Source organism: Phytophthora infestans, genomic scaffold (assembly GCF_000142945.1).
Source record: "Phytophthora infestans T30-4 supercont1.43 genomic scaffold, whole genome shotgun sequence".
In the NCBI taxonomy this organism is placed as follows: Eukaryota; Oomycota; class Peronosporomycetes; order Peronosporales; family Peronosporaceae; genus Phytophthora; species Phytophthora infestans.
In genome coordinates this window covers 532,464-560,288 of record NW_003303716.1, presented here as the reverse complement: position 1 = coordinate 560,288, position 27,825 = coordinate 532,464, and the positions used below count along the sequence as shown (strand labels likewise).

The following is a 27,825-nucleotide window of genomic DNA, read 5'->3' as shown; positions in this document are numbered from 1 at the left end:
TTCAAATTATGTATTCCGCCCGCCTTCCCTGCTATTAATAGCGTATACACTTGTTATAAAAAATGTTACTTCGAGGTAGTTCTATAGGACTTACAAACCGAGATCGAGCTTAGCAACTTCTTCCTCTGTCATGCGCATTGCTCATAAGATTACATTTTGCAACTTGCAAATGTATGCGTTGGCTGCTTCGCGCCAGTCAACGCGACGACGGTAGACGAGCGTTGCAGTTTTGACTTCAACACTGGCCGAGACTGAGAGTACACCATCCTGAGGCGATCGCCTGTGACAAGAACTCCGCCGCTATTATAGCGGCAGAAAATGATGGGGCTAGCTAATCCGAAATAAATTATTATCTTTGGATAATCGGCGATAACTTCACCAAAATAGCCTTAAATTAAGTGCAAAGGGCGCGGATAGAAAGCTGAGGTTTCGTAGTTCCTTCTTCCATAAATTAAGACTCTTCATCTCTTTCATTTCAGGAAGCGCAGTGCAACGCAGACACCAGCTCAGTCCGGGCGAGAAAACCCTAGTTTGCAATGTATATGGTTATTTCGTCGCCGAGGCCAAAGCAGGCAGAAGTGGAGGGTGGGACTCGCGCGATCGAACTAAAGAGGCGACGCGCCTTGGGAAAAGCACAGTTTTTCGGGTGCTCTGGGCATGGAACCTCGACCCAGACACCAATTTCGCCGAGGTGCGCTTGTCGTTTTGGCCCATGTAGGGTTAAAACTGCTCTGTTATGAAAATCTTACAATTTTATGCTTTCGCTAGTAGAATGTACCATCCACATTTAAAAAGAAGGATTTGTATATATTTAAAGAGTGATTACCCACCATCTTCCTCATGAGCTTCATTTGAACGTTTTATTTTTAACGCCTGTTTGTACAACTGTTTTGCCCTTTCCACACTCTTGACCAATAGAATATCAGCATTATAGCAACTGTTTCCCCGTTTAAAGTTCCTTGGAGACACCTTTTTGGGGAGCCTGTAGCGACAAAACTACTGCGAATTAGCCGGTTTTAACACCAAAATCATACTCAAAATGGGCGGTTTTATCACATATCTAAATGTCATATCTGGTTTTATCAAAATTGAGCCCCCCATGGGGATTTGATTACTAGCCCCTTCATTTTCTGCCGCTATAATACCAGTTCACTCGAGCCTCGACGGCCTCGAGTCGAGGCCGTCACTCGCTGCATCTTCAACCACCTCGCGCAAGGCAATCCAGTGCCGCCATACCTTCAAAAGAAAATTCTTCGAGCACCGCCTTACTGAGTAAGGCTTACACAGCCTGAATGCATGCTGCGAAAATGAGCGGTGAATGCGAATTTCGGGCCGTTTCATGTGTTCCCGCATGTTCAACGATGACGCGGCAAACGTGGACCAAACGCGAAGTTGCCGCTGCTAGTCGCAGAATGCTCTCAGTTCTCAATCCGCCGCCTGTCAGCAACATTCAGTGCCGAATCAAGTGCAAATTATCAACAGCCCTTCAAAACCATGCTGAACGATTTCGAGTCGCCCACCGCTAGCCCCGTGCTCAAAGCTGCGGCGCCTGACCCGCCGTCCCCTCAGCCCGCACCGACATGCGCGACCCGCCAGCGCCACAGCCACAGCGTGGACGGGAGTCCGCGCAGCAACACGAACGTGAGCTCGGTGGCCACACTTGCCAACAAGGAAATTAACCCGACGCAACACGTGCGTCGTCTCTCCACGGGCCAAATGGCCGACGAGACGCTGCCCAAAGAGCGTATCGACACCATCAACGACTTTCTCCAGGAACGCATCACTGCTCGCCCGCTCATTGGCGTCGTGTGTGGCTCTGGTCTTGGTGGACTCAGCAAATGTCTGGAGAATCAGGAGGTTATCAAATACGAAGACATTCCTCAATTCCCTCGCTCCACTGTCGAAGGCCACGCCGGCGAGTTGGTCTTTGGAGACCTGGACGGTATCCGTGTCGTGTGCATGCGCGGCCGTTTCCATTGCTACGAGGGCTACGCCATGCGCGAGACAGCACTGCCTATTCGCGTTATGTACTTGCTAGGCATCAAATACCTACTGGTAACCAACGCCGCAGGTGGCCTAAACCCGGACTTTAATGTGGGAGATCTAATGATCATGAATGACCACCTCAATATGCCAGGGCTATCAGGTCAGCACCCGCTTATCGGCCCAAACGACTCTCGCTTCGGTGCTCGCTTCACCCCGCTATCGAACTGCTACGACAAAAAGTTGCAGGATCTGGCCGTCAAAGTTGCCGAAGATCTCGGTCTAACTCACAAGGTCCGAAAAGGAGTCTACTGCTTCGTGTCTGGACCTACATACGAGACGCCGACCGAGTGTCGCTTCCTCCGATTGGTCGGGAGCGACGCTGTCGGCATGAGTACAGTGCCCGAGGTCATTGTGGCAGCCCACTGCGGACTGAAAGTCATCGGTTTGTCGCTTATCACTAACAAGGCGCTGTTCCCAGGCGAAGAGCGTGAGGCGGCTTCTCATGATGAAGTCCTGGAGACTGTCCAGGCCACACAAAACGACATTAAGAGGTACGTGCGAGACCTGATCGCAGAAATCGGCAAGCAGCACCACGTGTAGACAAGCGCGAGGTACATGTAAATTATACGTTGGCAAGCAAAGTTAGCTGTCGCAAGCAAACAAACTAGAATCGAGCGATTTAAATTTTGTGACGCCTGATAGATTGCAATTGAATTCTTCCCGGCAGCAATAATTTAGCCCAAATTGGTACAGTACCGGTACGCGGATCCATATTTGCGGTACACTTCACTCAACAACAAATTGACACAGGAAGGATGAGAGAACTCCTGCTCCAAACTGCTCGCGTGGTAATTCGTTCCTGTCTACCTGAAGACTGCGGCGAGCTTTCCCATGTAACACGCACGCTTGACGCATTCCTCGACACATTCTCTGCCGACTGGACGATTATCATGGCCTACAAACGGACGAAAAGTCTCCGTTGCGTGCAATTCGTAGATGCTCGTGAGGAATCGGAGACCCAGGACCCATTCTTTAAGCGTTGCTGCTCAACCAAACGTCGGAACTCGCTGCCAGTCGCGGAGATCTACTAACACTCCGCTGGCTCATGGAGAGATACCTGCCAGTTGAGCCTGTAGACAACGTGACTACTGTAGCTGCTGCCAATGGCCACCTTGAGATATTGCAATGGCTTTATGATATTCAACAAGAACGAGTTCACTTTAGAGACATCGAGATATGTGGCGCACTGGAAAACAAACATCACAATGTTGTTGCTTGTCTGCGAGAGCGCGCAATGCCTCGAACAGAATGCATGGACAAGGTACTACGTTCTGCTGTCAAGGCGGGGAACTTGAGTATCGCCAAGTGGCTTTGCGATGAATTTGCATCGGATGCAAGTGACATGTTGCAATTTGCCATTAATAGTTGCCATGAGGAAACTGCTCGCTGGATTATCGAACGATTTGACGTATCTGGGGGAAATCTCAAGTTGTATTTCCTCGCGAAACTTGGCAACCTGCAACTTTTAAAATATCTGGCCTCACGGCAAATGGCAACTGTTCACGAGGGGATGCTTCTTGTTGCCGCCGCAAATGGACATCTCGATGTCATCAAGTGGCTACACTGTGAACAGGGCTTGGTACTGACCAGTGATGCGATGAGAGAGGCAGCCCAGAACGGGAATGTGCATGTAGTACAGTGGCTCTTTGACACAGATGATAGCACATGTGACTCCTCTGTGTTCGTTGGCGCCGCGGAATACGGTCATCTAGACGTGCTCCAGTGGCTTCAGACGCGATGGTCTGGTAGTTGCGGCACTGTAGCGATGGACTGGGCAGCTCGAAGTGGTCACCTGGATGTAGTCCAGTGGCTGCACGAGCATTGCGACAAAGGATGCTCTGTAAACGCCGTGGACGAGGCTGCAACGAATGGACATCTAGACGTTGTAAAATGGCTACACAAGTACCGAAGCGAAGGTTGCACTACCCTGGCTATGGATGGTGCTGCTGGTGCGGGTCATTTAGAAATTGTAAAATGGCCGCAGCGAAGGTTGCTCGACGGTAGCAATGAACGATGCAGCCTGCAACGGACATGTTGCCGTAGTGCAATGGCTACATGCTAATCGCAGTGAAGGTTGCACTCCACTTGCGATGGATTGGGCGGCTCGAAATGGCCATTTCGATGTCGTGAAATGGCTTGGAGACAATCGTTCGGAGGGTTGCACTTCAGCAGCTATGGACAAAGCTGCACGGTATGGGCATTTGAAAGTTGTCAAATGGCTACACGCCCACCGCACCGAGGGGTGCACCATCAACGCGATGAACAAGGCTGCTGAAGCTGGACATTTGGATGTTGTGAAATGGCTTCATACTCATCGCTCTGAAGGCTGCTCGAGATCTGCGATGACACGTGCGATTGCCAACAAACATTTTGATGTAATTATGTTTCTACACTTGCACCGCAACGAGGGGTTCGATCTACCGATTAACATGACCATCCGTCTCCCATTAGAGCTGCAACAGTGGCTAGTCGCGAGCTACACTGACGAGGTCAGTGGGTGCCACTTTGAGACGACCAAGCTCGACTGGCACTCATCAAGCGATTCCCTCCGACGCCTTGAGCACGCACCTGCAGCAGTACATGTATCGTATTTTAACTTTACGTGGTAAGAATATCTAGCCCATTTGTCACTTTTTATTATTCTTAATCAACAATTTTAAGGATCTCCATCGATCGCTTAGTTGAAACGTCTTTTGATGAGAGGTTCTTGCTTCGGCACATCCTTTGTGCCAATCAAGTTTCTGGTGCTCACGAATTGTCAGCACGTGTTGCGTGGTTAACTCCAGAATTGGCGAAGTTAATCTTATGAAAATATCACCTGAAGACCAGCTAATATGAAAAATATCACCGAATATTTTCTTCTGAGACAAAATAATATTACTAAATATCAACTTAGTACTTGTTAATACGACACTAGTAAAAGTATACGTTTCCATTATGTATGTTTTGATGTTCTTACATGTATGCGCGAGGTTATTATGCTTGTGCTTCATTATTTATTGTTGGGCATTGCCATAATCGGCAGTCCTGCACATGTGGTCAATACTAGCGTAAACAATTTTCTCGACGGCTTCTCGTTCGACTGGACCATTGTAGATACCTACAAGAGAACAGGTAGTGCGTGGTGGATGCAGCTCGTCGCATCTCATGAAGATCCTGACGACATGATTACGCTCTACCGTCACTGGCTGTTCAGTAAGGCAACGGGGGTGGCAGCGAGTGATGGGGATCAATAATCGCTACAATAGCTGATGGAAATCTACTTACCTGGCGGATTATCGTCAAGGCTGTGGCAGCAGCGGCTGTAAATGGACACGTAAGTGTATTGCAGTGGATATATGGGAAGCATCACGACCGAGGCTACTGATGCAGAACGGAGATGTCTGGGGCACTGACGAACGGCCATGTCGAAGTAATCGAGAATCTTCGGATAAATTTACTATTGACAGCAGAGTGCAAGGTAGAAGTAATTAATACGGCTGCCCAAATTGGATACCTCGATGTCATCAAATATCTCCACGAAGAGCACAAGGTTTACCAGCACAGAATGCACAATGTCTTGTTTCAAGCGACTGTGAACTGGATCGGTCTAGCTCGTCCTTTAAGCCCTCATAATCCACTTCTCGTTACTTGAGTGTGTCTTCCCTAGCACTGGTTTGTCCGATTGACTCCATGTCAGATCCTTGACGTACACCTGGATCTGAGCCGGATCCACCCTGGGATTTATCTCCAATCCGTGCTCGGATCTGAGCCGGATCCACCTCATATGGTTGGGCCACAGTCAGAAGGGTGCGTGGGTTTATTGTGCTAGGAATTGGCGCAATGGCAGCTAACCCACTAAGCCGATAACATCGATGGCGTCAAATTCTGGGTGCCGATCTCGAACGGACGCTAAACGAGTTGTGTGCCAAAATCAAGCTGCAGCGCATGCATGCAGTCAGCGCAAACACTTTGTGGTTATGCAAGTCTGCCGTGCTCCGCCTCGACCACTAAACGGTAACAGTGCATAGTCCACGCCAGGCTACATGTATTGCTTTTTTACATTGAAGTGGCGAGGCAAAAGAGCAAGTTCGTTTTTAAGTTACAGTCTCTGTTCTGTTATTTAGCATTCATTCCGTGGGCAAAATTCAAAGGTGGGTACCGAATTTGAGATGTCCTACAGCGCGCCCCAAGTTTATTTAAGTTGTTGTATCGAAAGTGAATACAGGAACTACCCTTTTATGTTCTTGTTGGACACTGACAGCCTTGTACACCAAAGAAAAAGAGAATAAAAAGACGAATAGATTAGACCGTTAAGCTCTTTCCAGCTTCTGCAAACACTCACCGAGCTGTGCCCGGTTCCCATACAAAGCCACGCGTCCTTTTACTTGTCTCTCTCCCTCTCTCTTACTTAGTCTTACCATTGACGCGGGTCCCAATATCAACCTTCAACTGCATCATCGTTTTATCGCCAAGGTGCATTTCAACTAAATCAAATGCTTCGGGCCCTAGGAAGCACTGCTGATACGGACGACCTCTTAGTCAGCATTTTCAATGCCCATTATCCCCAGCAGCGCCTTGAGTGTTTCTTGTCCAGCGGTTTCGTGAGCGCATCCGCCGGATTAACGTCCCTCTTTATCTTGCACAGCTGGGCTGCTTCTTTATGTATGTGCTCACGTACGAAATGCCATCGCAGTTCGATGTGTCTGGTTCGTCGGCTATATGTTGGATAAGCTGCCAGCACGTTCGCAGCTTTATTTTCGATGCTAAGCTTCAGATTTACACGCAGCTGAGAAAGAATTTTACTCAGTATGTGCTCTCTGCGACAGCTTCCATTGTGTCCTCGTACGCTGCGCCGTCTCCAGCTTCAACAGTAGATAGGGCCACAATTGATTGGCGTTGTGACATCCGCAAGACAGCACCCCCGGCCAGGGTAAAAACGAATCCGATAGAACTCTTTTGTTGTTTCTGGATCGTTGGTCCAGTCACTATCGCAGTATCCATCGAGTACAATGCTTGTCGGAGTTTGTTTGGCTCTGTCGTACAAGATTCCATAGGCTATAGATCCTGCCAGATAGCGTAGAGCACGTTTCAGAGCTCCCACGTGCTTAACAAAAGGCTTCGATACAAATCGACTGGCCTGACATACTGCATAAGCCAAATCTGGTCTTGAGCCAATACCCAAATACATTAGCATTCCAGTTGCTTGCCGATGCGCGAAACTCGTGTCTGGCTATTTCTCTGTGTCCACTGGACACATGCGAGCATTGGTCTCCATCCGATATCCGACAGCGTGAGCACGATCGTAACCAAACGTCTCGAGAATCCTACGTGCATATTTGTTCTGTCGAATTGTGATACTCTCATCAGTTTACACAATCCCAATGCCCAAATATTCTGTCAAAAGGCCTTGATCTTTAATGTCATAGTTCTGATACAACTCGTCGAATAACTCGCACTTTTGCATTCTCATCGTTCGCTGTAGCCAATATGTCGTCCACGTAAATCAGCAATAGCATGACACTGTCATCATCAAACTTGTAGTAGAGGTATGGCTCCATAAGAGAGCGCTGATATTATGCTTGCGCAACCAGTCGTTCAACCACTCTCTGCCTGACTGCCTTAGTCCGAAGAGTGCCTTGAAAACCCCATACTTGTGTCTATCCATTTCACGTGGAAAGCCTTCGATTGAGCGCAAATACTGCTGTATCCCCAACAGTGCGTTGAGGTGTGCTGTATTGATGTCAGCACCGTAAAGCTATAAGCTCAGTGCTGCAGCAAGGGCCATCATTAAGTGGAAGGACGACATCCGAGCGACCGGAGAAAACGTCTCCACAAAGTCAGCGCCTGGTCGCCGATACTTTCCGAGGGCGGCAAGCCTGACCATGAAGCGAATAACACAACCCTGATGATCCGACTTGACTGCGTACACCCATCGGGTGCTGATAGGTTTTTCGTCTTGTGGGACTTCATTACGAGGTATCTCTATAATGGCGCCCTTTTGTCTCAGTGCAGCCATTTCTTCAAGCTCGGCCTTTCGCCAAAAGTCTGCGAAGCTTGATCGCCTCGCCTCGCGGTGATTGTTTGAAATTCTCACATTCCTCGCTCTGATGGGTATTCCCATGTTATCGAGGATACGCGATGTAGGCAGCGTCACAATCGCAGTACAATCTTTCAAATAGTTTGGGCGTCGACGCTCGTATACTTCACGCAAGCCTGCTCAAGTCCTCCTCGGTGTTTATCGAGATTACGCCTGCTGGGGCAGTACACGTCGGTTGCAAGACTAGCGTGAGTCTGGTTGGATTCTAGCTGCTCGCTGCTTTCCAGGGCTTATCGCTAATATGTCCTCGGCGTTCTATGACTGACAGTGAGTGCACTCTGGGCAGTTGATTCTGTGCCACTGCTGTCAGGATCATGGAAGATAGGTACATGTAGCTTTGTGTGTGTGTGTGTGTGCTTGTGATTTTCGTGCTGTGCTTTCTCGTTGCGGTTATGCCTATTTATAAAGTGCTGTGCCTCATTCGGTACTCGGCCTCAAACTATTTTTATTCAGCATAACGCTCCACTCGAATCTCTTCTGAAGGCATTTCCTCACGGTGTGTACGCTTCCTGGTTTGCTTTGGCAGCGGTAAGTTACTGGCACTGATCAGTTTACTAATAGCCCCTTGTCCTCACATAATACTTGCTCACTATCCATAGATCCATACACGCCGGCCACCATGGCATCCTCCTCGCTCTTTCTGTCATCATCCGTAGGATCCTCAGCATCTGATACTACGGACGCTGCGGTGGATCCACCAGCTGCCACCACTGACATAGTTCCAAAATTTAATTGAATGCCATTTTTCTGATCCCTACTGTCGCTCATGGTCGTCTTTTGAGAGAGAGTGTGGTCACTTTGTTGTTCCGAGGCTTTCTTTGAGTACTGTGTTTCCGTCTCACATTTGGTGCTACACTGCAATCTCATCTCTTGCGATGCACTCTCACTGACAATTTCCTGGCCGCTCAACAACGCAATTGAATCATCTGCAGTCGGAACGGCAATGCTCGGCACCACTACGGTGTGATCTTTGGTAGGAGCGCCAGTGAAAACTTCATTAACGTCTGTGAGATCGTAAACACTGAGCTTTTCCTGGGTTCCGGCTGCGTTGCCTCCCTGTAACCCGAAAGGTCACAATGATCATCAGTATTCGCTTGATCAGCAGCAGCGAAGTGCTCACCACATGTAACGGAATGATCACCAGCGCACTTGGCCGCCTTGAGATCACCGGATTGATAGCTTATAGTCTCCTTGATTGTCGTGTCCTCGTGTAGACTCGACAAATTTGCTTCCCCCGGAACCTCAGTACCGGTATTGATCATGGATCCCATGAAGTCCAGTGACTGCAGATCGCAGTCTCCCAGAGCGACGTCGTGACGGTCGCGATGCATCACGTCTTAAGCAACACGTAGATCAGCCACAAAAAATGGAGTCCGATCGTCTAATTCCGACCGAATATGGGTTCAAGTGCTCGGACCATACGCGTCTGATGCTGCGCCAACATCACACCTGCCACCATTTTATTGTCTGCCGTGGTATTCCAGTATAGTGGGCATGTACAAGCACCTCAAAGTCGAAAGCAAAACACCAGCACCACAAGCTATACCGATTTTATTCGGAAGCAAACGGCTTGCCGTGGAGTCTTCGGTGGATGACCACCCTCGAATCGTTGTTCCCAACAATGTGAAGTTGAGGCAATAGATAATCAAGGAGAGTCATGACACCAACTACAGAGGACATCCTGGTACTGTGAGAGCGTACTTGACGTTAGCACGACGCTAGTATTGGTCCAAGATGCTCAAGTCGATCTAAAAGTTTATTGCTGACTGTGAATTATGTGGATGAAACAAGCCAAGGCTGACAAAGCCTCCTGGTTTCCTCGAGCCATTAAGTATTCCCGATGAACGCTGGAGATCAATCTCCATGGACTTCATCACGGATTTATCGAGAACGAAGCGTGAAGATGACTCGATTTGGGTCGTTGTCGACCGTCTGACCAAGAGATGCCACTTTGTACCGGACACGAAGAAGGTAACAGCCGAAGGCGTTGTCCGTCTCTTCATCGACAGCATTTGGAAACTTCAAGGTATGCCGACGAATATTGAATCCGATCGAGATAGAAAATCCGTGGCTGCGTTTTGGCAACACGTCTTCAAGTCTATCGACACGACACTCAGCATGACGGTAGAACACCGGGCTCAAGGCGACGGCCAAACTGGGCGAAATAATCGGACGCTAGAAGAGTATCTTCGATGCCTCGTCAGTCCACGTCAAGACGGCTGGGACATTCACTTAGCGAACGCTGAGTTTGCCGTCAACGCAACGGTGAACTCCAGTACCAAGCTCGCACCATTCGAAGCGGATCTGGGGTATATCCCGCTGAATCCGCTACAGCTTGCAGCGGAGCAACTCGATACGGTTGCAAAGAGTCGTCGAGGCGCTGGGTTCCACGAGCGCCAAGCGGCTATTCTTTTTCGCTGCCGTAAAACACTTGCTCAAACGCAAGAGCGAATGCGTGATGGCTACGACAAGAACCGACAAGAACAAGTCTTTGAGCTTGGCGACCGTGTGTACTTGAGCACCAAACACTTGGATCCCAAGCACACTGGTCTGCCAGCATCCACTAAGTTTGGTCTGAAGTGGATTGAGCCATACTCTGTAGTGCGGAAGATACACAACCATGCTTACGAACTCAACATTCAAGCTGGCAACAAGCTTCACCCAGTATTCAATACGGGTTCGCTGAAGCCGTACAACGAGCCGACACGCTTGTCGCGGCCCATCGAGGTTGTACTGACTGATGGAAGTATCAGTCAGATCGTCAAGCGCTTGGTGAAGAAGAGGGCACACAAGCGACGGACCTAATTCCTTGTGGAGTGGGTGGGAGAAGAGAAGCAGACCTGGGAACCGGTTCAAAACTTGTCACAAGTCCCAGACCTCATCGCAGTGTTCAAAACTGCAAGGCGCAAGAAACGAAAGAGAAGATGAAGCTAAACCAACTTAAGGGGGGGGGCAAAGGCCTACATGTATTATACTAAATCCCCGACAAGTTGAAGGTATTGCTGCATCAGGCGGATCTTCCGGTTACGCGCCGTCTTCGAAGTGCGTTTGCCGTGGCGGCACACGTACCCAAGTTGAAGCTAAACGCGACTAATCCACTTCACACTCTCAATCCACTGGTAGTTCGAGAGAGGAACCACTTCCATCGGTGAATTGTTGTAGCCGAGTACCCATCAAGCACGACAAGTCGAGCATTGGGACCAGTCTTCACCACGACGAAACAGTGACCGATGTCATCCTGGCCCGCGCTCACCAAGTTTGTACCCGGAGCCAAGGCTTCAAAGAAGCGTTCCAGAGTCGCAACACACCCGATGGATCCATGAACGATACTGGGAAGCATGATGCCGTACTCCAACGGAACACTTTGGCGCTGAAGCGTCTTCCAGAACTCCGTGACGTCTTTGCGATACACGCCAAACGCAATTTCCTCGGGACGAGTTTTCTCATACTCATCCCACATCTCCATGGTAACCAGATTGGGCCGTACAGCGCGCAGCGGAACTCATCCATGAAACACGTGCCAGCTTCGGAAGCACTATCACGAACGTCGTACCACCCCATGAAGGCTTCCTCAGAACCAAAAGCCTTCCACTCGTCGACCTTTTGCATCATGTACCGCGTCATTTCCTTGTCCAGCAACGCCATCCAGACCCAGCTCATCTGCAGCGGACGACCCTTCCACTGAACAAGATAGCAGCGGTGCGGAGATTCTCCTTCGACATCAAGCAAGCGTGTAATTCCAGCCGAGTTCGCAAGGAGCTTCCGGATTGTAGTGGTTGCGATGGTTCGTGGTTGGATGTCTCTCCGGAGCTTTTGGAAGCGGAAAGGGATCCCAGTTCGACGTCTCATCGCCACGACGAAGCCGAGTGCGCTTCGATCCTCCTCATCTTCGTCGTTAAACATTCCCACCTCTAGAAAAGGAACATCCTCAGCTGCAACGCTATCATCGCCAGTATCATCGTCCGCGACACCACTACCAACGTCATCTCCACACAACCCTCCGATCGTGACCTCGTAGATGAGTTGCTGGAGCACGGTGGGCGGCGACGACGCAGAGGCATCGGGAGGCGTAGCCGAGGCGGTCTCGGAGGGACCAACAGGAGGTGTAACCGAACGGGGAGGCACAAGACTTAATCCAGGAGCTTCAGCAGCCGCTTCGCTTGAGGATGGAGCCACAGGAGCCCGTATAGGGGACGATGGAGCCACAGGAGCCCGTACAGGTGACGGCGGAGTCACAGCACTAGCAGGAGCATCGACGGCAGCCGGAAAAGCAGGGACTGCAGCAGGAGCAGGCGGCGTCGACGAACGAGCGCGAGAACGAGCACGAGCATGATAACCAAAGTCGCTGTCGGGGCCCCAGTCGAGGAAGCTCGCAAGGAGCTTTTCGTTCAACGTGTGGGGGTCGGACGAAGCGGGCGAAGCCATGCCGGCCGGTGGTACCACCAAAGAGTCGCTTGGAAGCATCACAGGCCGTATGGTCGGCAAACGAGGCGAGGGAGCGGCGGAAGACGGGCTAGCAGCAGCAGCAGCAGACGCAGGAGGCACGGTTATCTACCGGACGGACCTATCCAAGCCCCAAGTAAGCAGGCCCCCACAAGGCAGGCGTGGGTAACTCGGTGTCAGACCAATCCGACGGGGAACGGTACCTCTGGCCTACAGTGCAATTTCGGGGGTGGCAAGACTGAGGGGACGCGCACGCCAGAGGGAGGGTGAGTGTTTCATATATGATAAGTGTTTAGTTGTAGCCAATCAGAGGCAGGCTCAGTTTAAATCGGATTTAGTATGAAATACAGAAAGGCAGATGTAGGGCGGCCGTAGAGCCTTCTAGAAGGTTCCATCCGCCTAAACTGCGGGGCGGCACTTCTCGTTTCGCGCGCCCTCCCACAAGCTAGCGTTTTCTGAAATATACGCCATTGCTGACACCAGATTTTGTCTCGGTACTTTTCGTGGAGCCTCTTCTCTGTTATCTACGAAGCAAAACTAGCCACTTAGGAATTTGCCTCCCTAAGTCAAAATTACCGCATCACACTATTGCATTTGCTGATGATTGTACGGGAATACTGAAGAATTTACGGCACACCCGGGAATTTGTAACTGTGGTCGGCGACTATGCTGAGAGTGCAGGACTGACGCTCAATGCAGATAAAACAATTGTACTCCCTTTTCAGGAGCTGGATCATGACGTCAGGATCCAGCTGGAGGACAACTCTTTCTATGTCGTCCCGGATGATGGTCACACAACTCTACTTGGTATACCTCAAAGTCCAATTTTACCAATGAGTTCTCGTCTTGAAACCATCATTCCCAAGATGGTTAGTAGATTTTTACTATGGAAATATCGTGATCGAGCACTGAGAGGTCGAGCTATTATTCTATGCACCATAGTCCTGCCACTTTTTGATATACTGCAGCGGTGACACCAATCAATATCAGGCTTATATCTCAAATCGGAATTTGTGTAGAGCTTTTCTTTTTAAGAAAGAGATTTCAGTAAATATGCTCATTACTGGAGATTTCGCTGAAGAATGGCTGTATTGGCCGATGACCAAGGGCGGAACTGAACTCCCTGAGACGAAGGAGCTTTGTGCGGCAATGAGATTATGTATCCTTAAAGATGCAATATCCTCAGCTAGCAACAACTTCGTTCCACCACGATGGTTTGAACCAGCCGCTGCACTCTGCACTTACGCTTTAGAAAATAGCGGTGTTGGATTTGATATCCTGTACGCCAATATCCCTAAAACGAAACCAGTATCTGAACGATGGAAGGTACTCGGTGACGTTTGGTTTACAACACTACAGAACTGGAACAGACTTCGGTCCAACCACTTAGATGACCGATTATTATGGAAAACGGCCCTAAAAGCGCCACTCTGGAATAATTCCATGTTTCTAGTGGGAGCGCTTCAGAGACCGCTTGAAAGAACCTCTGAGTCCGTAGAGCTTTTCCGAGATAAAGGCTATATTCGTATTTTCGATTTCGTAGATACTAATGGGAAACAAGTAAACCTGGAACTGCTTCGTGATGTACTAGACGGCTTTTCATTCGGCTACCCCCGGTTACAACTCTATCAACATCAGTATTCTACAAACTCTTACTGAAGTGGGACCTACTCGGACATGATATTGCACTAGGCCCCAGACTGAGACCTGCAGTTATAGCGACGACTCACAACTGGGTATTCCGTGGTAGGACGATCCAGACAATGAGAAACGACGATTTCTATAGACAACTTCACAGTCTTCCGGAAATAACAACTTGGCCTTACGTTGCTCTTGAGATCACTGATTTGCCTGACTGGAATACAATGTGGAAAAAGGATTTATATCTTGATAAATACGCTCTGCCAATTCTAAGTGACTTAAGGTTCCGCGTGCAATACAATGGCCTAAATGTCCGAAGGAAGTATCGGTACACGAATAACGATGCAAATTGTCCCCATGGATGTCCACATACAGAAACGGTGAAACACCTATTTCGGTCATGTACGATAGCACTCGAGGTGTGGCCCGAATTCTTGGATCCTCTTTCATTATTAGCTGAAATGTCTATCATATGGGAAAATGTGGTGTACATGACCAATGTATGTTTCACACCGCGATGTATTCAGAGCTACGGTAAAGTCAATCTTCTCTTGGTGTTTCACATCATCAGATCCGCAGTACTATACCCCTTCTGGATAATCGAAATTACAAGATTTTTCAAAGCATACAGTCTTCCCACCGGTATGTTTCTTGCCGTGCCAAGGCCTATGCCCGATTACATTTAAAGCGAATGGCCAATCGATTCCACGATCGCAAACTGAATAAGCTCCTTCGTAGAATTGGTCCCCATTTTCAAGTTCTGCTTCCACCTGAGCACCAGACCCAAGATTATCAGCCTGTCCCCACTTAGTCGGCATGCTATTGTAGCGTGCTGACGCAGTGTGTACAGCCTCACTACATGTTAGTGAGCGCCTTGCACAGCCGCGGTTGGGGTTAACGTGCGTGTGCTATGTACGATGGGACTTTGTACCGACCAAATTCTACTATGGCTACTATGGACAGTAGTTCGATGTGGAGAAATTTCTATTCGCAACCGCCTCACTTAGTCCGCATGCAATTGTAACGTGCTGACGCAGTGCGTACAGCTTCAATACACATTAGGGAGCGCCCTGCACAGCCGCGGTTGGGGTTAACGTGCGTGTGCTATGTACGGCGGGACTTTGTACCGACCCCAAAATTCTGATCTCAAATGACGATGATTCAATTAATAATGGATTTTTCGAAAATGATGATTGTATTGGAGTTAATGACGACGAGTGCTGCTATACCCTAATTTTACGAACTACCTACGACCTACCTAAACGCACTCTATCATGAAAATACCTACGCTATTGCTACTCTTGATATCGTCCTGCTGTTTCTGCTCACTTACCGCTACGAAGTCTTGAATGCACCTCTTCCTTCACCAATGGGTCATGACGATCCTTGTCAACGCATTGAGAGAATCCAAACGTGTGGTAGAAGTTCTGGTTCGGCCCGTAATTTGCTTTTATCTCTTCACCTGGATCAATGGTATGAGACGCGACAATCGCGATTTCTGGCCCATCACCCCCATTGAGTTCTTCATTTCGGCAGTTCGCTATATAACTGTGAATAATAAAGCGGCCCATGTTTCCGACAGCTTTGGCAGCCAGGAACACGTTCCGATTCCGCTTATCCTTCGTCTTCAACTTCACGGTATACCGCTCTAAAGGATCCGTCACGCGCAGTTTCCCAATATAAGGGCAGACTACGCAGTTCTCACGAATTCTACGAGCCATACACAGGCAAATACCCTCATCCTTCACTCGCAGTCCCAGTTCTCGAGCAATCTTCATTTGTCGTCCGCAGCTGGTTGAATTCTGGCTACACGTTCTTGTGACACAAACGACACCCTCTTTTCAATTTCGACAAATACCTGGAGAGCAAGGTTTCGAGCACCAACAAGAAGTGTCCACACAGTCGACCTCGAACTGGATCTGAGATGACTTTGGGCATTTATCATCGCGCTTAATGTCACTTGGCCACTCGACAACGGTGCCATAAAAAAGGGCACCGTGCTCAGCAGAAGTCGGCGCTTGGGGAGCCTGTTCAAGACTCTTCAAAAAAGTGGATGGTAACTTTCCGTTGATATTATCGACACGGGTCTCAAATTTCCGCACCGATCGCATTTTCACGTACGTGATTTCGGACGTCTCGGCTCACGAAAATGTGTCTTACAGTACGAGCGTGTGATTTCGTCAGAATCTCGTGCTGGGTAGGCAGCCGGGCCACGTTATTGGGATCCTCAACCCATGATATCTTGGTCTCTTGGTCTCTTGATGTTTCGCCCATCGGGAGCTCTCGGGTTTCGCTGGAAGCTTGCGACATAGTCGCAAGGGCATCGATATCAATTTGGCAACCCGCCTCCAAGTTCAATCGGTGTATTTATTGTTTAAAATGATATTTTCAAGATATAGTCTAGCTTTAGACTAATTAAGTTTAATGAAAAGTATTAAACCAGATTTTGTTTTGGCTTATTGCACCCCAATCCACAAAATAACACTTTCTGAAACTGAAATAATTGTCAGAAACCATAAATATCGGCTGAATTGTCAAATATGGGTGTATAATTCCATAATAAGCAGCCAAATTAACACGACGAAGAAAATAGCCGAATATATCACACACAAAAACGCTCCCGAAACGAGTTCTATACCGGACTCACGCTTAAATGAGTGGTTCACCAAAATCAGCTTGCAGCGCCTGTTCGACGGCGATGATGCAAGTCTGCCGTGTTGCGCCTCAACCACAAAGTTAAAACTGTATGGAGTCCACGCCAGGATATGCATTTGACAAACTGTGCGCAACAGTACACTGAAGTGGTTATTAATAGCTTGATTTTTTTCGATCAACAAAGAGCAAATCCAAATGTCGAGTGGCTGTTTCCTGGCAACATTCACTGTTTCATCATACGGTACCGCAGCGCGGGATCATCAAGCCGCAAAATACGGGGATGAGGTGCACGCTCACACATCGCAAAAAAGCACAGTGATGCTTTTTTTCAGTGTATTTTTTTTGCGGCCGTTCTATTTCGAACGTTAAAGTACCGTAAGGCGCAAAACGACCACCAAGTTGTTTCCACTAGTACCTTGGACACTGAAGCGAACAAAGAGTTATGGTGAAGACTCTGAGCCCAACGCTGTCGACGCAGGCAAACATTTACCATTCGCCAACTCGTCAGACAGGACGCCGACAACTCGCCCGGCTCCGCTCCGTCGAACTATCAAAAGACACTCAACTGACTTCGACACCAGCATGGCAATGGTGTCTTCGCTCACATCGGCCACTGTAGTGTGTCGCGCACAGCCACGTCTCGCTCCGCTCAAGCACGTGACAGCCGCCGTGAGCAGCTTCCTGGACTACTCAGCGCGCTGGAGCATCGCGTCGGCCTGTGCACACGGCACCGCATCGCCTGACGGTGACGGAGTATCACTGCGTCTGCTAGAGCGCATTGCGGCGCACCGTGCCACTGCGGCTGCCTGCAATTTGCTCGTATGTAAGCGACAGCATGACAGCTTTTATCAACAATGGGAATTCACACGCGCCGCGGCAGCCGCCGCTGCTAGAGGCGACGTACAGGCATTCAAGTGGCTTGTTGACATGTTCCCAAACTGTCGAGTCACTGTTGCAGTTGAAGAAGCAGCTAAGCACGGAAAACTGCAAATACTCGAGTGGCTATTGCACAAAAGCCGTAGACGAGAGCTCACTGTGTTCTGGGGGGCGAGAGAGCTCTTTTTCGCGGGCAAACACGGCCATCTACATGTAGCTCAATGGCTACATGAACGCACTGCTCCGCCTCCTACACACATGTTCTTTGTGACTCTGGAAGAGGCAGCAAGGAACGGAGACTTGGAAATGGTCCAATGGTTGTGTGAGGTGAGAGGAGAATGGTCTCCCTATGCAGCTGTACTTGCAGCTAGCGGCGGCCACTTGGAGGTGCTAAGATGGCTACGCTCAAACTTGTTTAGCTCCAGCTCGTCCTCCATTTCGATGGATGACGCGGCAGCAGGAGGACATTTGAACGTGTTGCAATGGCTACAGAACCACTCGGGTTATGCAACTCAAGGCGCAATGAATAAAGCCGCAGCAAATGGCCATCTCGACGTCGTACAGTGGCTACATGAGTATCGACGAGAAGGATGCACTAGCGACGCTATGAACCTCGCAGCAACAGCAGGACACTTGGATGTAGTGAAATGGCTACACTCTTATCGAGAAGAAGGGTGCACAATTGACGCTATGGATGGAGCGGCCAAACACGGCCACTTGGCAATTGTGCACTGGCTTCATGCAAATAGGACAGAGGGGTGTACTGAACGTGCGATGGACGGAGCGGCAGCAAAAGGCCAGCTTGAAATGGTACAATGGCTGCATAGCAACAGAAACGAAGGCTGCACAACAGCAGCAATGGACGCAGCAGCAAGATCCAATCACTTGGAAACTTTACTGTGGCTGAGTGAAAATCGCAACGAGGGTTGCACGATTGCGGCAATGAACTTGGCAGCGAAAAATGGACACTTGCCAGTTGTAGAGTGGCTACATGAACATCGAACTGAGGGTTGCTCTACCGACGCTATGGACCTTGCTGCGGCTGATGGGCATTTGGACATTGTCCAATGGCTCCACACAAACAGAGGTGAAGGATGTACCGCTAGTGCAATAGATAACGCAGCCGCTGGTGGCCATCTCGACGTTATACGATGGCTACATGGAAATTGCAAAGAAGGTTGCACAGCTGCAGCTATGGATAATGCGGCTGCCAATGGCCATCTTGACTTGGTGAAATGGCTACATGAAAATCGCAAAGAAGGTTGCACTGTTGCAGCAATCGATCGTGCCGCAAGTGGTGGCCATTTCGATGTTATATACTTCCTTCATCACGAACGTGTAGAGGGCTGTTCAGCAAAGGCTTTCGTCAATGCCACAGCAGCAGGAGAACTGGAGATTCTCATGTGGCTCTTTGCCCACCACCGCCACCAGCTCGGTCGTGATCGGCTTCGAATTTACGCACTTGGCAAATTCTACATCCTTCATTGGCTCAAAATGGAAGCGGGAACGAGTGAACGCGAAGCTTTCATAGGCGAGGTAAACCCACTTGCGCAAGCCTAGACAACTTGTGTTTAAGTATGATACACCATCCGTAGTTGCGGATACACTACATGTAAAAAATGAAGAAAAAAAATGTAAGCAACAAAATTGATGCAACAGAGCCACGCAGTTGAAGTAGATAGCCAATAATCATTCGAGGATCTTACTCTGAAGAACGCAACATGAGAACTGACTTGCCTATGCTTACGAGTGCTCGCGTCGTGGCGAGATCCTGTCTGGCCGACGGGGAGCTACCACACGTTGTGTATCGCCTCAATGAGCTCCTCGACGACTTCTCTGCCGACTGCACCATTGCTGAGGCCTACAAGCGGACGGGTAGTGTGCGATTGATGAAATACCTCGCCGCTCGTGAAGATCCCGACGAGATAAACACCTTCTACCGTCGCTGGCTGTTCAATACGGTAACGGAGATGGCAGCACTAAGAGGAGACTTGGAATCGCTTCAATGGTTGATGGAAATCTACCTCCCCGACGAATTCTCGCCCAAGGTTGTGGCAACAGCAGCTGCAAATGGACACTTGAATCTCTTGCGGTGGTTGTACGAGAAGTACCGTGACAGAGGTTACTGGAACCACACGGAGATGTGTGGGGCGCTGACGAATGGCCATGTCGAAGTGATAAAATGGCTTCAGACACATGCAGTACCGAGACCTGAATGCATGTCGAAGGTGATGGATGCTGCTGCGGTAGTTGGCAACCTTGATACTGTCAAATGGCTCCATGAAGAACACAATGTTTCCATTTGTAGCGCCTTGTCGAACGCTATGAGCAATTGCCAGTGGGAAACGAGTCGGTGGATCTTGGAACAACGTCACCTGGTCTTACCATGGATCAGTTGGGACCAACCGGCAAAGGACGGTGCACTTGAGTTTCTTAAGCTCCTTCATTCTCACTCCATCGGCCATCTTGGCTACTTTACGCTTCAAGCAGCCGCAAGCAATGGCCACTTAGACATTGTGAAATGGCTACATTTTGATCTTGGTGCAATGTTGACATGTGATGCCATGAAGAAGGCAGCCGAAAATGGCCATCTGGATACCATGAAATGGTTTCATGAGCAAGGATGCACTGGTTGTGACGTTAACACGTTGATCACCGCTGCTAGTAGTGGACATCTTGACGTTGTGAAGTGGCTACATAAGCACAACATTCATCCGACGTGTTCAGCAGCGATAAGCAGCGCAGCTTGAAGTGGTCATCTGGATGTCGTTAAGTGGCTACATAAACACCAAAGCGACCGCTGCTTTGACGTTCTACTCGACGACGCAGCAACTAACGGTAGACTCGATATAGTGCAGTACCTGCATGAACAATTAAACGCTAACAGCACAACGTCTGCAATGGATGGAGCTGCTCGTGAAGGACACCTTGAAGTGGTCAAATGGCTCCACGAACACCGAAATGTCGGCTGTTCGACGTCCGCGATGGATTGGGCTGCTCATAATGGCAATCTAGAAATTGTGAAATGGCTACATGCCAACAGAACAGAAGGCTGCACTACATGGGCCATGGATTGGGCTGCGTTTGGTGGCCATCTTGATGTCATCAAGTGGCTACATGAGAATCGAAGCGAGGGTTGTCTCGACACCGCTATGGATAACGCCGCCAAGAACGGCCATCTTCATGTCGTCAAATGGCTACATGTCAACCGCACCGAGGGTTGCACCTCCAATGCAATGCGCGACGCCGCAAGTAACGGTCATTTGCACGTTATACGGTGGCTTGTAAGCCATCGCTGTGAAGGCTCAACGTCTGTTGCATTGGCAAGAGCTCTGATGCGAAATCACGTGGACGTAGTACTGTTCCTGCATGCTCTTCGGTCTGAAGATTTCTCCTTCTTAGCAACACATTTCATGTGTCATTTGTGTATGGAACTCACTGAATGGATTCTGCTTAACTACGCGGATGAAGTGGATGGCTGGGAATTCGAGGTGCCAAACTCCGACTGGCGCTTCAACGAGTGGTGCGCGAGAGTTAAATTGCAGCGCATGCAAGACAACGATGCATCTACGTGGTGGGTCCTCACTTCGCATCGGGAACGTTGCAGAATAAGTAAAATTTGGTAGTTTTCCACAGTGAAATACTGGGTGCTGAGACTCGGCGACAAGTCGTTTTTGTCACAATCACAAAAACTTTAAAGTTTAAAAAAATTGCTTTTAGAGGATAATCGCTCGTCTTAATCAGCATCATCGTGGATATGATGTTAAACTGCATCATCTCGAAGTTGATAAAGACTCTTTTTTAAAGAGACATAGATACACGTTGAAGTGAATTGACCAATCATCTTTCATGAATGATAGCGTCCCATCACGGCGTAACGTCCCGCTGAACTTTAAGGTGGGTGCTTATCCTGGACGGACAATGCCTCCGTCATAACGCAATTCTCCAGCTTCTAGACACTCAACAAGATCGACACGATGGTCTCCTATACAAACGCCGCGTGCCAATCGCCTCTACTCACGAAAGTTCGAGTGCTGGGTCACCACTGTCTCCATGGCGAGCTGCCCCACGTTCTGCTGACTATCAACGCGCTGCTCGACGATTTCTCGACTGGTACGACAGCACATGACGTCTATGAACGAACGGGTAGCTTGCGCTTGATGCAGTACGTCGCTGCACGAGAGCTGAAGGAAGAATTAGACCCGTTCTACAACCGATATCTGTTCAATCGAACGGTAGAGATTGCCGCTGTTAACGGGGATTTAAAGACCATTAAGTGGCTGATAGAGAGCTACAAACCCAAATACCTCACGACGGCGGTAGCTGCAGCAGCAGCTAATGGACATCTTGACATCCTGCAATGGCTATACGATAACCATCGCGAAATCGGCTACTGGGGCGCTACTGAGATGTGTGGAGCACTTCACAACAACCAATCAAAGGTGATCGAGTGGCTTCGTGAGAACGCAGTACCTCGTAAAGATAGTCTGAAGAAAGTGATGGAAGCCGCAGCAGCAGCTGGTAACGTAGAAATCGTGGAATGGCTGTTTAAAAGCTGCCGTGCAAGTGCTGAGGACGCCCTATGGAGTGCACAATCTAACAAGCAGTGGGAGATGGCAAGGTGGATTCTTGACAACTGCGGTATCATCGGACCCTGGATCGACTGGGATCTACCAGCTAAAGACGGAGCCATATCATTTTTGCACTACTTGCGCTCACGATCAATCGGTGGGCCAGGATTCTACACGCTGCAAGTCGCAGCATTGAATGGACACCTCGAGGTAGTCGAATGGCTCCATGATGAACTACGCGTCCCCTTTTCACCCACAGTGTGGCATGCTGCAGACAACGGTCATCTAAACGTGATCAAATGGATGCACGACAATGGATACAAACACGGTGGCGCTGCGATAATGGACCGTGCCGCGACGTTCGGTCAACTTGACGTCGTCAAGTGGCTACATGATAATCGGGAGGAAGGATGCACGGAGCAAGCGATGGACGGTGCAGCGACAGAAGGTCATCTCGAGGTCGTGAAATGGCTACATGAAAACCGAAGTGAAGGTTGCTCCAACGCAGCAATGAATGGCGCTGCTAGTAAAGGGCACTTAGACGTCGTAAAGTGGCTACATAGCCATCGACGTGAGGGATGCACCCATGTGGCAATGGATGCAGCGGCGGAGAATGGCCATCTACACATCGTGCAATGGCTTCAGAAAAACAGAAAAGAAGGGTGTACACCGGCAGCAATGGACGCGGCGGCAAGCAAAGGACATCTTGATGTGGTGAAGTGGCTACACGAGAATCGGAGTGAGGGTTGCACGACAAAAGCTATGGACATGGCAGCTGAGAACGGACACTTCGAGGTCGTCAAATGGCTACATGCGAACCGAGATGAGGGTTGCACCGCCGACGCCATGAACACATCAGCCGCCAATGGCTACTTGGCTATTGTGAAATTCCTACATGAAAATCGTGAAGAAGGTTGCACAGTTGCTGCAATGACCCGAGCGATTCTTGGCGCTCATTTTGAAGTGGCCATGTTTCTGAAGACTCATCGCTCAGAGGGCTTTGTGCTGCATCGGAATTCTATTATTCGACTTCCGTTGGAACTAATGCAGTGGCTGATCGCGAGCTACATCGACAATCTTCATGGATACGAATTCGAGGTTGAACGGAGTGATTGGCGTTTCAACGAATGGTGTCGTGAGATCAGACTGCGGGTGGCCCATCAGAACGAACAGTCCGTGTGGTGGGAGTGCAGCGCGAAGACTGTTCGCCCTGTAGTCAATTGAGAAGAGTTATTCAATATTCAACAAAACTATTATATTCTATCAATTTGTACTTCTTTACTTCTTTGCGACCTTTCACTATCGCCTCTCGCAGGAACAAAATTTCATTCAATCAGAAGCTATTAAAGTGCGGGTTTGGGCCTCGTGACCCGGGCTGTGGGCACTATTCGATATTTATTGGCTAAAACTATCGGGCTGTCCTCCGCCAGTAAAATCGTTTGCCTTTTCATCGCCGCTTTCTCGCTCATTCCCCGGAAGACTCCCTTAAGCAGAACCATGCCGGTATGTCAAAGTGGCTAAAAGTGGCAAACTCATGGCAACATGCGAAATGTTACTCGTAACTCACCGATTCTTTTGCCACTTTCTTGTTGCCAAAACGAACAGATCCGTCAGTTCCAAGTCGTTGGCCGCAAGGCCCCCACTGAGAAGGAGCCGAACCCGCCGGCTTACCGCATGAAGCTGTTCGCCCCCAACCCGGTGCTGGCTCAGTCGCGCTTCTGGTACTTCCTGCATCAGATGAAGAAGATGAAGAAGACCACGGGCGAGATCCTGGACATCAACGAGGTGCGTCTGCAGCCAGTCAAGTGAAAATCCTCGCAGTAGTTATTACCAATGACTATTGAGAGGTGGAGGTGCCAACCTCGTCCCACGTACGCACAGCCGTGACTGGTGTGTTGTACATTCCTCCTAGCGACCTAGTTATAAGCGCTTGCCTGCCACGAGAGTGGAGAGAACGTCGGCTTTCCCTCATGCCACTCTCCACTCCAGCTTGCAAACCGCTTTGTCGCTAGAGAGATCGCGGTGTGATCCGTTGTTTAGCTCTCTTGGATTGGACCAAAATGAGGGGTACTTGACTGTAAGCCCGGACTCTGAACAACCCACTACTGCAGGACGAGGAAGCTCCTCGCTTCATGACAATCCTTTCGAAAATTATAAAACTGACCTCTATGTTGTAATATGTTGCCACTTCCAGCTGACGGAGAAGAACCGCCGCGTCGTCAACAACTACGGCATCTGGATCCGCTACAACTCGCGCAGCGGCACCCACAACATGTACAAGGAGTACCGTGACTTGACTCTCTGCAGCGCTGTGGAGCAGATGTACGCTGAGCTGGCTGGCCGTCACCGTGCTCGCCCGCGCTCAATCCAGATCATGCGCACTGCCATTGTGGCCGCCAAGGACACGCAGAAGACGAACGTGCAGCAGTTCCACGACTCGAAGATCGCCTTCCCGCTGTCGCACCGCCTGCCGCGTGCCGCCGAGAAGCACCACAACTCGGTCTTCAAGGCCTCGCGCCCCTGCACCTTCCGTGGTTAAGCAGCTTGAGCTCTTGCCACAGCTTCAGGGCTTGGTAATTTACTGTTGCGGCTTTTGCCAAAGTAGCGAATTTACAACTCGAAGGTTAATTGCAGTCGAAAGATGGGAGTTTTTCGAATTTGAAAATTCTTTTGCAACTTTTTATTTTCATTTGATTTTTTTTGGCAACAATTTGTTGCGAAGAGTTGCCAACTGGTGCAACTGTTGCAGGCGAAATTTTAGAATCGATTGCGTTCTAAAATCTGTTGTCGACATGTCAGCAGTTGTGGACTCTAAGCGGGTCAAGCGATCTTCCACAAGCTTCAACGCTGCCGCAGTAGCTTGCGATGGCGCAGTTGCTGCATTTCCAGCAAGTCGCAACGCTTTCTCGGGATCTGATACGAACAGGGCAATTTTCGAGAACCTCATGATACTTTCGCTATCCGAGGGAAACACGCACAAATCGGGAGTCCAGGAGAAAATCTCGAGACTTCGAAGCAGGACGGAAAATCTACGGTGACGTGCTGCAACTGGCATCTCGAGATGGAAATGAGCACAGTCGTGGCTGTTGGAGTCCAAGACGAAGCCGTGGTAGAGTAAGTAAATGTAGTTTGTCTGAGCGTAGTTCTCGACAACTTCTTGACCAGCTTGGAACTCCCAGGACGATTTCGTGACCGCGTGACGACCAGATGAGTCGAGAATCGTGTGATGCGGTTTGTGATTTACGTTGAGTTCTTGGCAGTTAACCATGTCAAGTAGCGGCACGAGGTGGCGCTGGCCGCTCCACCAAATACTACGAGAGTCAAGCACAGCGTTGGCCCATCGGAAGCGTCTTTCAGTGAGCCATTGTAGTGTTTCATCATGACCCGATTGCTTCAAGTAGCTCGCGATAGTAACATAGGATCGAGCCACTCGCTTGCGATAGTTAACCACAAGAGTTAACAGATCGGTGCCTTCAAGTGTCTTTAGCTCTACTTCTTCATAGAACAGAGGTGAGTTTAAGGAGTCTTCTAAATCTGGTAGCATTTCCAGATACGGTTTCCAGAATGAGTGACGATGATTCGGACCAAATTTCTCCTCTAAAAGGTGAAGAAGTAGCAGCATTTCTTCTCTGTCAACACTCACACGTTGCTTCTGAAGCTCCTGCATCGTTTGACTTACCCAACGAGACTTCACAGCTGACCAGACATTCATAACGACTTGGACGGGTACTTTCAGGTACACGTCTCCAATAGCTAGACGTTTGACAGCAAACGTGCCGTACCCGACGGCTTCACTGACGTATCGCAACTCCAAAGAATTCACTGGGAAATGATGACGAGCGATCCATTGTTGGAATCGTTCGAGCTTGTTGCCAACCTCCTCAAGCTCAAGCTCTTTAGAAGGGGATAATTGAGGTTCGCTAACGTCATTTTTGGCTTTCCTTTCGCTATTTTTCAACTGTGTTGCCAAATTTCTTTGAGCTTCACGTAAAATCTGCTTTCGACTTAATCGGAAAGTTACAGCGTGTTTGTTACCAGATACCGTAACATCCGTAAGATGCTGAAGTATTGTTTGATCCTCTTCAAGAGTAGTAGCATATTTCTCCAATTGCAGCTTGATAGACTTCAGCAACAGCGATAATTCGTGATATCCAAGTTCAGTGTCTAGATCTGGCATCAATTCAGACGGGAAACATTCACTAAATGCTCTAGCATTATCACAAGCTCGGACTTGTTCAGCATTCATATTGTACAGAGCTGTGTAAACACGCACCAGATCAGAGTCTTCCACATTTCCAGCTCGAGAAATACACACCTGCGGCGCATCGTCGACTCGAATCCGTGATAAAATATGCAACTTCGACGCTAAGATTCCACTATCTTCTAGAGAAGCTTCTGCCAGTCTTGGAAGTCGAAAAACTGCACAGTCGAAACCTTTATCGCTCATAAGAAACCCATGATGCAGGAAATACACATAGTTGCTGTTGTCTCCGTAATCTTCAAAGAGATGCTGGCCACTCAACGTGTCGCGATCTGCTCGGATAGTCATGCCCTGAGGCTGAAGATCATGGAACAAAAGGAACCGCTGTCCGTTGTCTTGTTGCCGAGCTTCATCGTCTGGTTCTCCATTGAAAATATCTCCAAATGGCACTAACACACGCTGACCTCGGATCGAAAATGCTCTCGAGTTAACTAGAAAACGAGTCCAGAGATATCGTGATAAACTCATAGTTTTATCATCCAGAAAAGAGCGAAAAAGTCGTTTAAACCGACCATACGCTTTCTTGGCTCTCTGCCTCTCAGTTCGTGCAGTTTGTATCATACGTTCGTCCTGTAAGGCATCGACATCCTCTTCGTTGCTGAAAAGTGGCGATGGGACGGTATTTTTCGAAATAAATGACGGTAGCACTTGAAAATACGGAGCCCATCGAGACGCGTGGCCCTTTGCTTGTTCCAGCATTAAAAATGCCGTTAACAACTCTTCTTGATCACTTTTTAACTTCGATAATGTTTTTTTCAGGCTGGCGTGTGAGCTCCACTCTGTGGCTATCGTATCGTAACAACTGTACATCGATTAATTTATGTAGCTAAAAAACAAGATGATAAATTGCTTACATGATGATGCTCTTTGGCACGAAAAGCAGGTTGTCGTTCTCCTTTACAGACTGCAAAGCCATAATACCTCTGCCCATTTCGGGGAATTTATTTATCGCGATCTTGTCGCTGACGTTGCCACCTTCCGCGCGAAACCAATTTACGAAGGCTGCAACCTTTTCCTGCTCTGATAATTGATCAGGGACAGCGTTCAAGTTGGCGAACCGTGACGTTTGGGTCAATAGAGCACCAACTATCAGGATGAAGGCGAAGATGGAGATACTTGATGTGTTGTTTGCCTGCTTCGACTGGCCACTCGATGTATTTTTGTTGGGTTGAGCTACATCGTTATGGCTGACAGCAGTGACTGCAGTATTGTACTTGTTTGGCCGCTTACGCATTGCTTCGTCGTGGCTGATC

General features: G+C 49.1%; 7 protein-coding genes across 7 annotated transcripts; 6 read left to right on the top strand and 1 right to left on the bottom strand.

The window, feature by feature from the left end:
* Positions 1-1,444: 1,444 nt before the first annotated feature.
* On the top strand, positions 1,445-2,682 carry PITG_16203 (purine nucleoside phosphorylase 1; the record flags this gene model as incomplete). Its single annotated transcript, XM_002897567.1, has 1 exon — positions 1,445-2,682. The coding sequence occupies one exon, from the start codon at positions 1,495-1,497 to the stop codon at positions 2,584-2,586; it is 1,092 nt and encodes a 363-aa protein (XP_002897613.1).
* Positions 2,683-4,136: 1,454 nt separating this feature from the next.
* PITG_16202 (uncharacterized protein) lies at positions 4,137-4,515 on the top strand (the record flags this gene model as incomplete). Its single annotated transcript, XM_002897566.1, has 2 exons — positions 4,137-4,429; positions 4,500-4,515. 2 exons carry the CDS (start codon positions 4,137-4,139, stop codon positions 4,513-4,515), a joined length of 309 nt encoding a protein of 102 aa, XP_002897612.1.
* Positions 4,516-18,430: 13,915 nt separating this feature from the next.
* On the top strand, positions 18,431-19,300 carry PITG_16201 (uncharacterized protein; the record flags this gene model as incomplete). The annotated part of the gene is made up of 2 exons (XM_002897565.1): positions 18,431-19,037; positions 19,083-19,300. 2 exons carry the CDS (start codon positions 18,431-18,433, stop codon positions 19,298-19,300), a joined length of 825 nt encoding a protein of 274 aa, XP_002897611.1.
* A 161-nt stretch (positions 19,301-19,461) lies between these two features.
* Positions 19,462-21,366, top strand: PITG_16200 (uncharacterized protein; the record flags this gene model as incomplete). Its single annotated transcript, XM_002897564.1, has 2 exons — positions 19,462-20,429; positions 20,493-21,366. 2 exons carry the CDS (start codon positions 19,462-19,464, stop codon positions 21,364-21,366), a joined length of 1,842 nt encoding a protein of 613 aa, XP_002897610.1.
* Positions 21,367-21,717: 351 nt separating this feature from the next.
* On the top strand, positions 21,718-23,535 carry PITG_16199 (uncharacterized protein; the record flags this gene model as incomplete). The annotated part of the gene is made up of 1 exon (XM_002897563.1): positions 21,718-23,535. One exon carries the CDS (start codon positions 21,718-21,720, stop codon positions 23,533-23,535), a length of 1,818 nt encoding a protein of 605 aa, XP_002897609.1.
* A 247-nt stretch (positions 23,536-23,782) lies between these two features.
* PITG_16198 (60S ribosomal protein L18a) lies at positions 23,783-25,533 on the top strand (the record flags this gene model as incomplete). Its single annotated transcript, XM_002897562.1, has 3 exons — positions 23,783-23,814; positions 23,917-24,096; positions 24,506-25,533. The coding sequence occupies 3 exons, from the start codon at positions 23,809-23,811 to the stop codon at positions 24,848-24,850; spliced, it is 531 nt and encodes a 176-aa protein (XP_002897608.1).
* PITG_16197 (uncharacterized protein) lies at positions 25,255-27,382 on the bottom strand (the record flags this gene model as incomplete). The annotated part of the gene is made up of 3 exons (XM_002897561.1): positions 25,255-25,262; positions 25,321-27,302; positions 27,351-27,382. 3 exons carry the CDS (start codon positions 27,380-27,382, stop codon positions 25,255-25,257), a joined length of 2,022 nt encoding a protein of 673 aa, XP_002897607.1.
* Between the last annotated feature and the right edge of the window lie 443 nt (positions 27,383-27,825).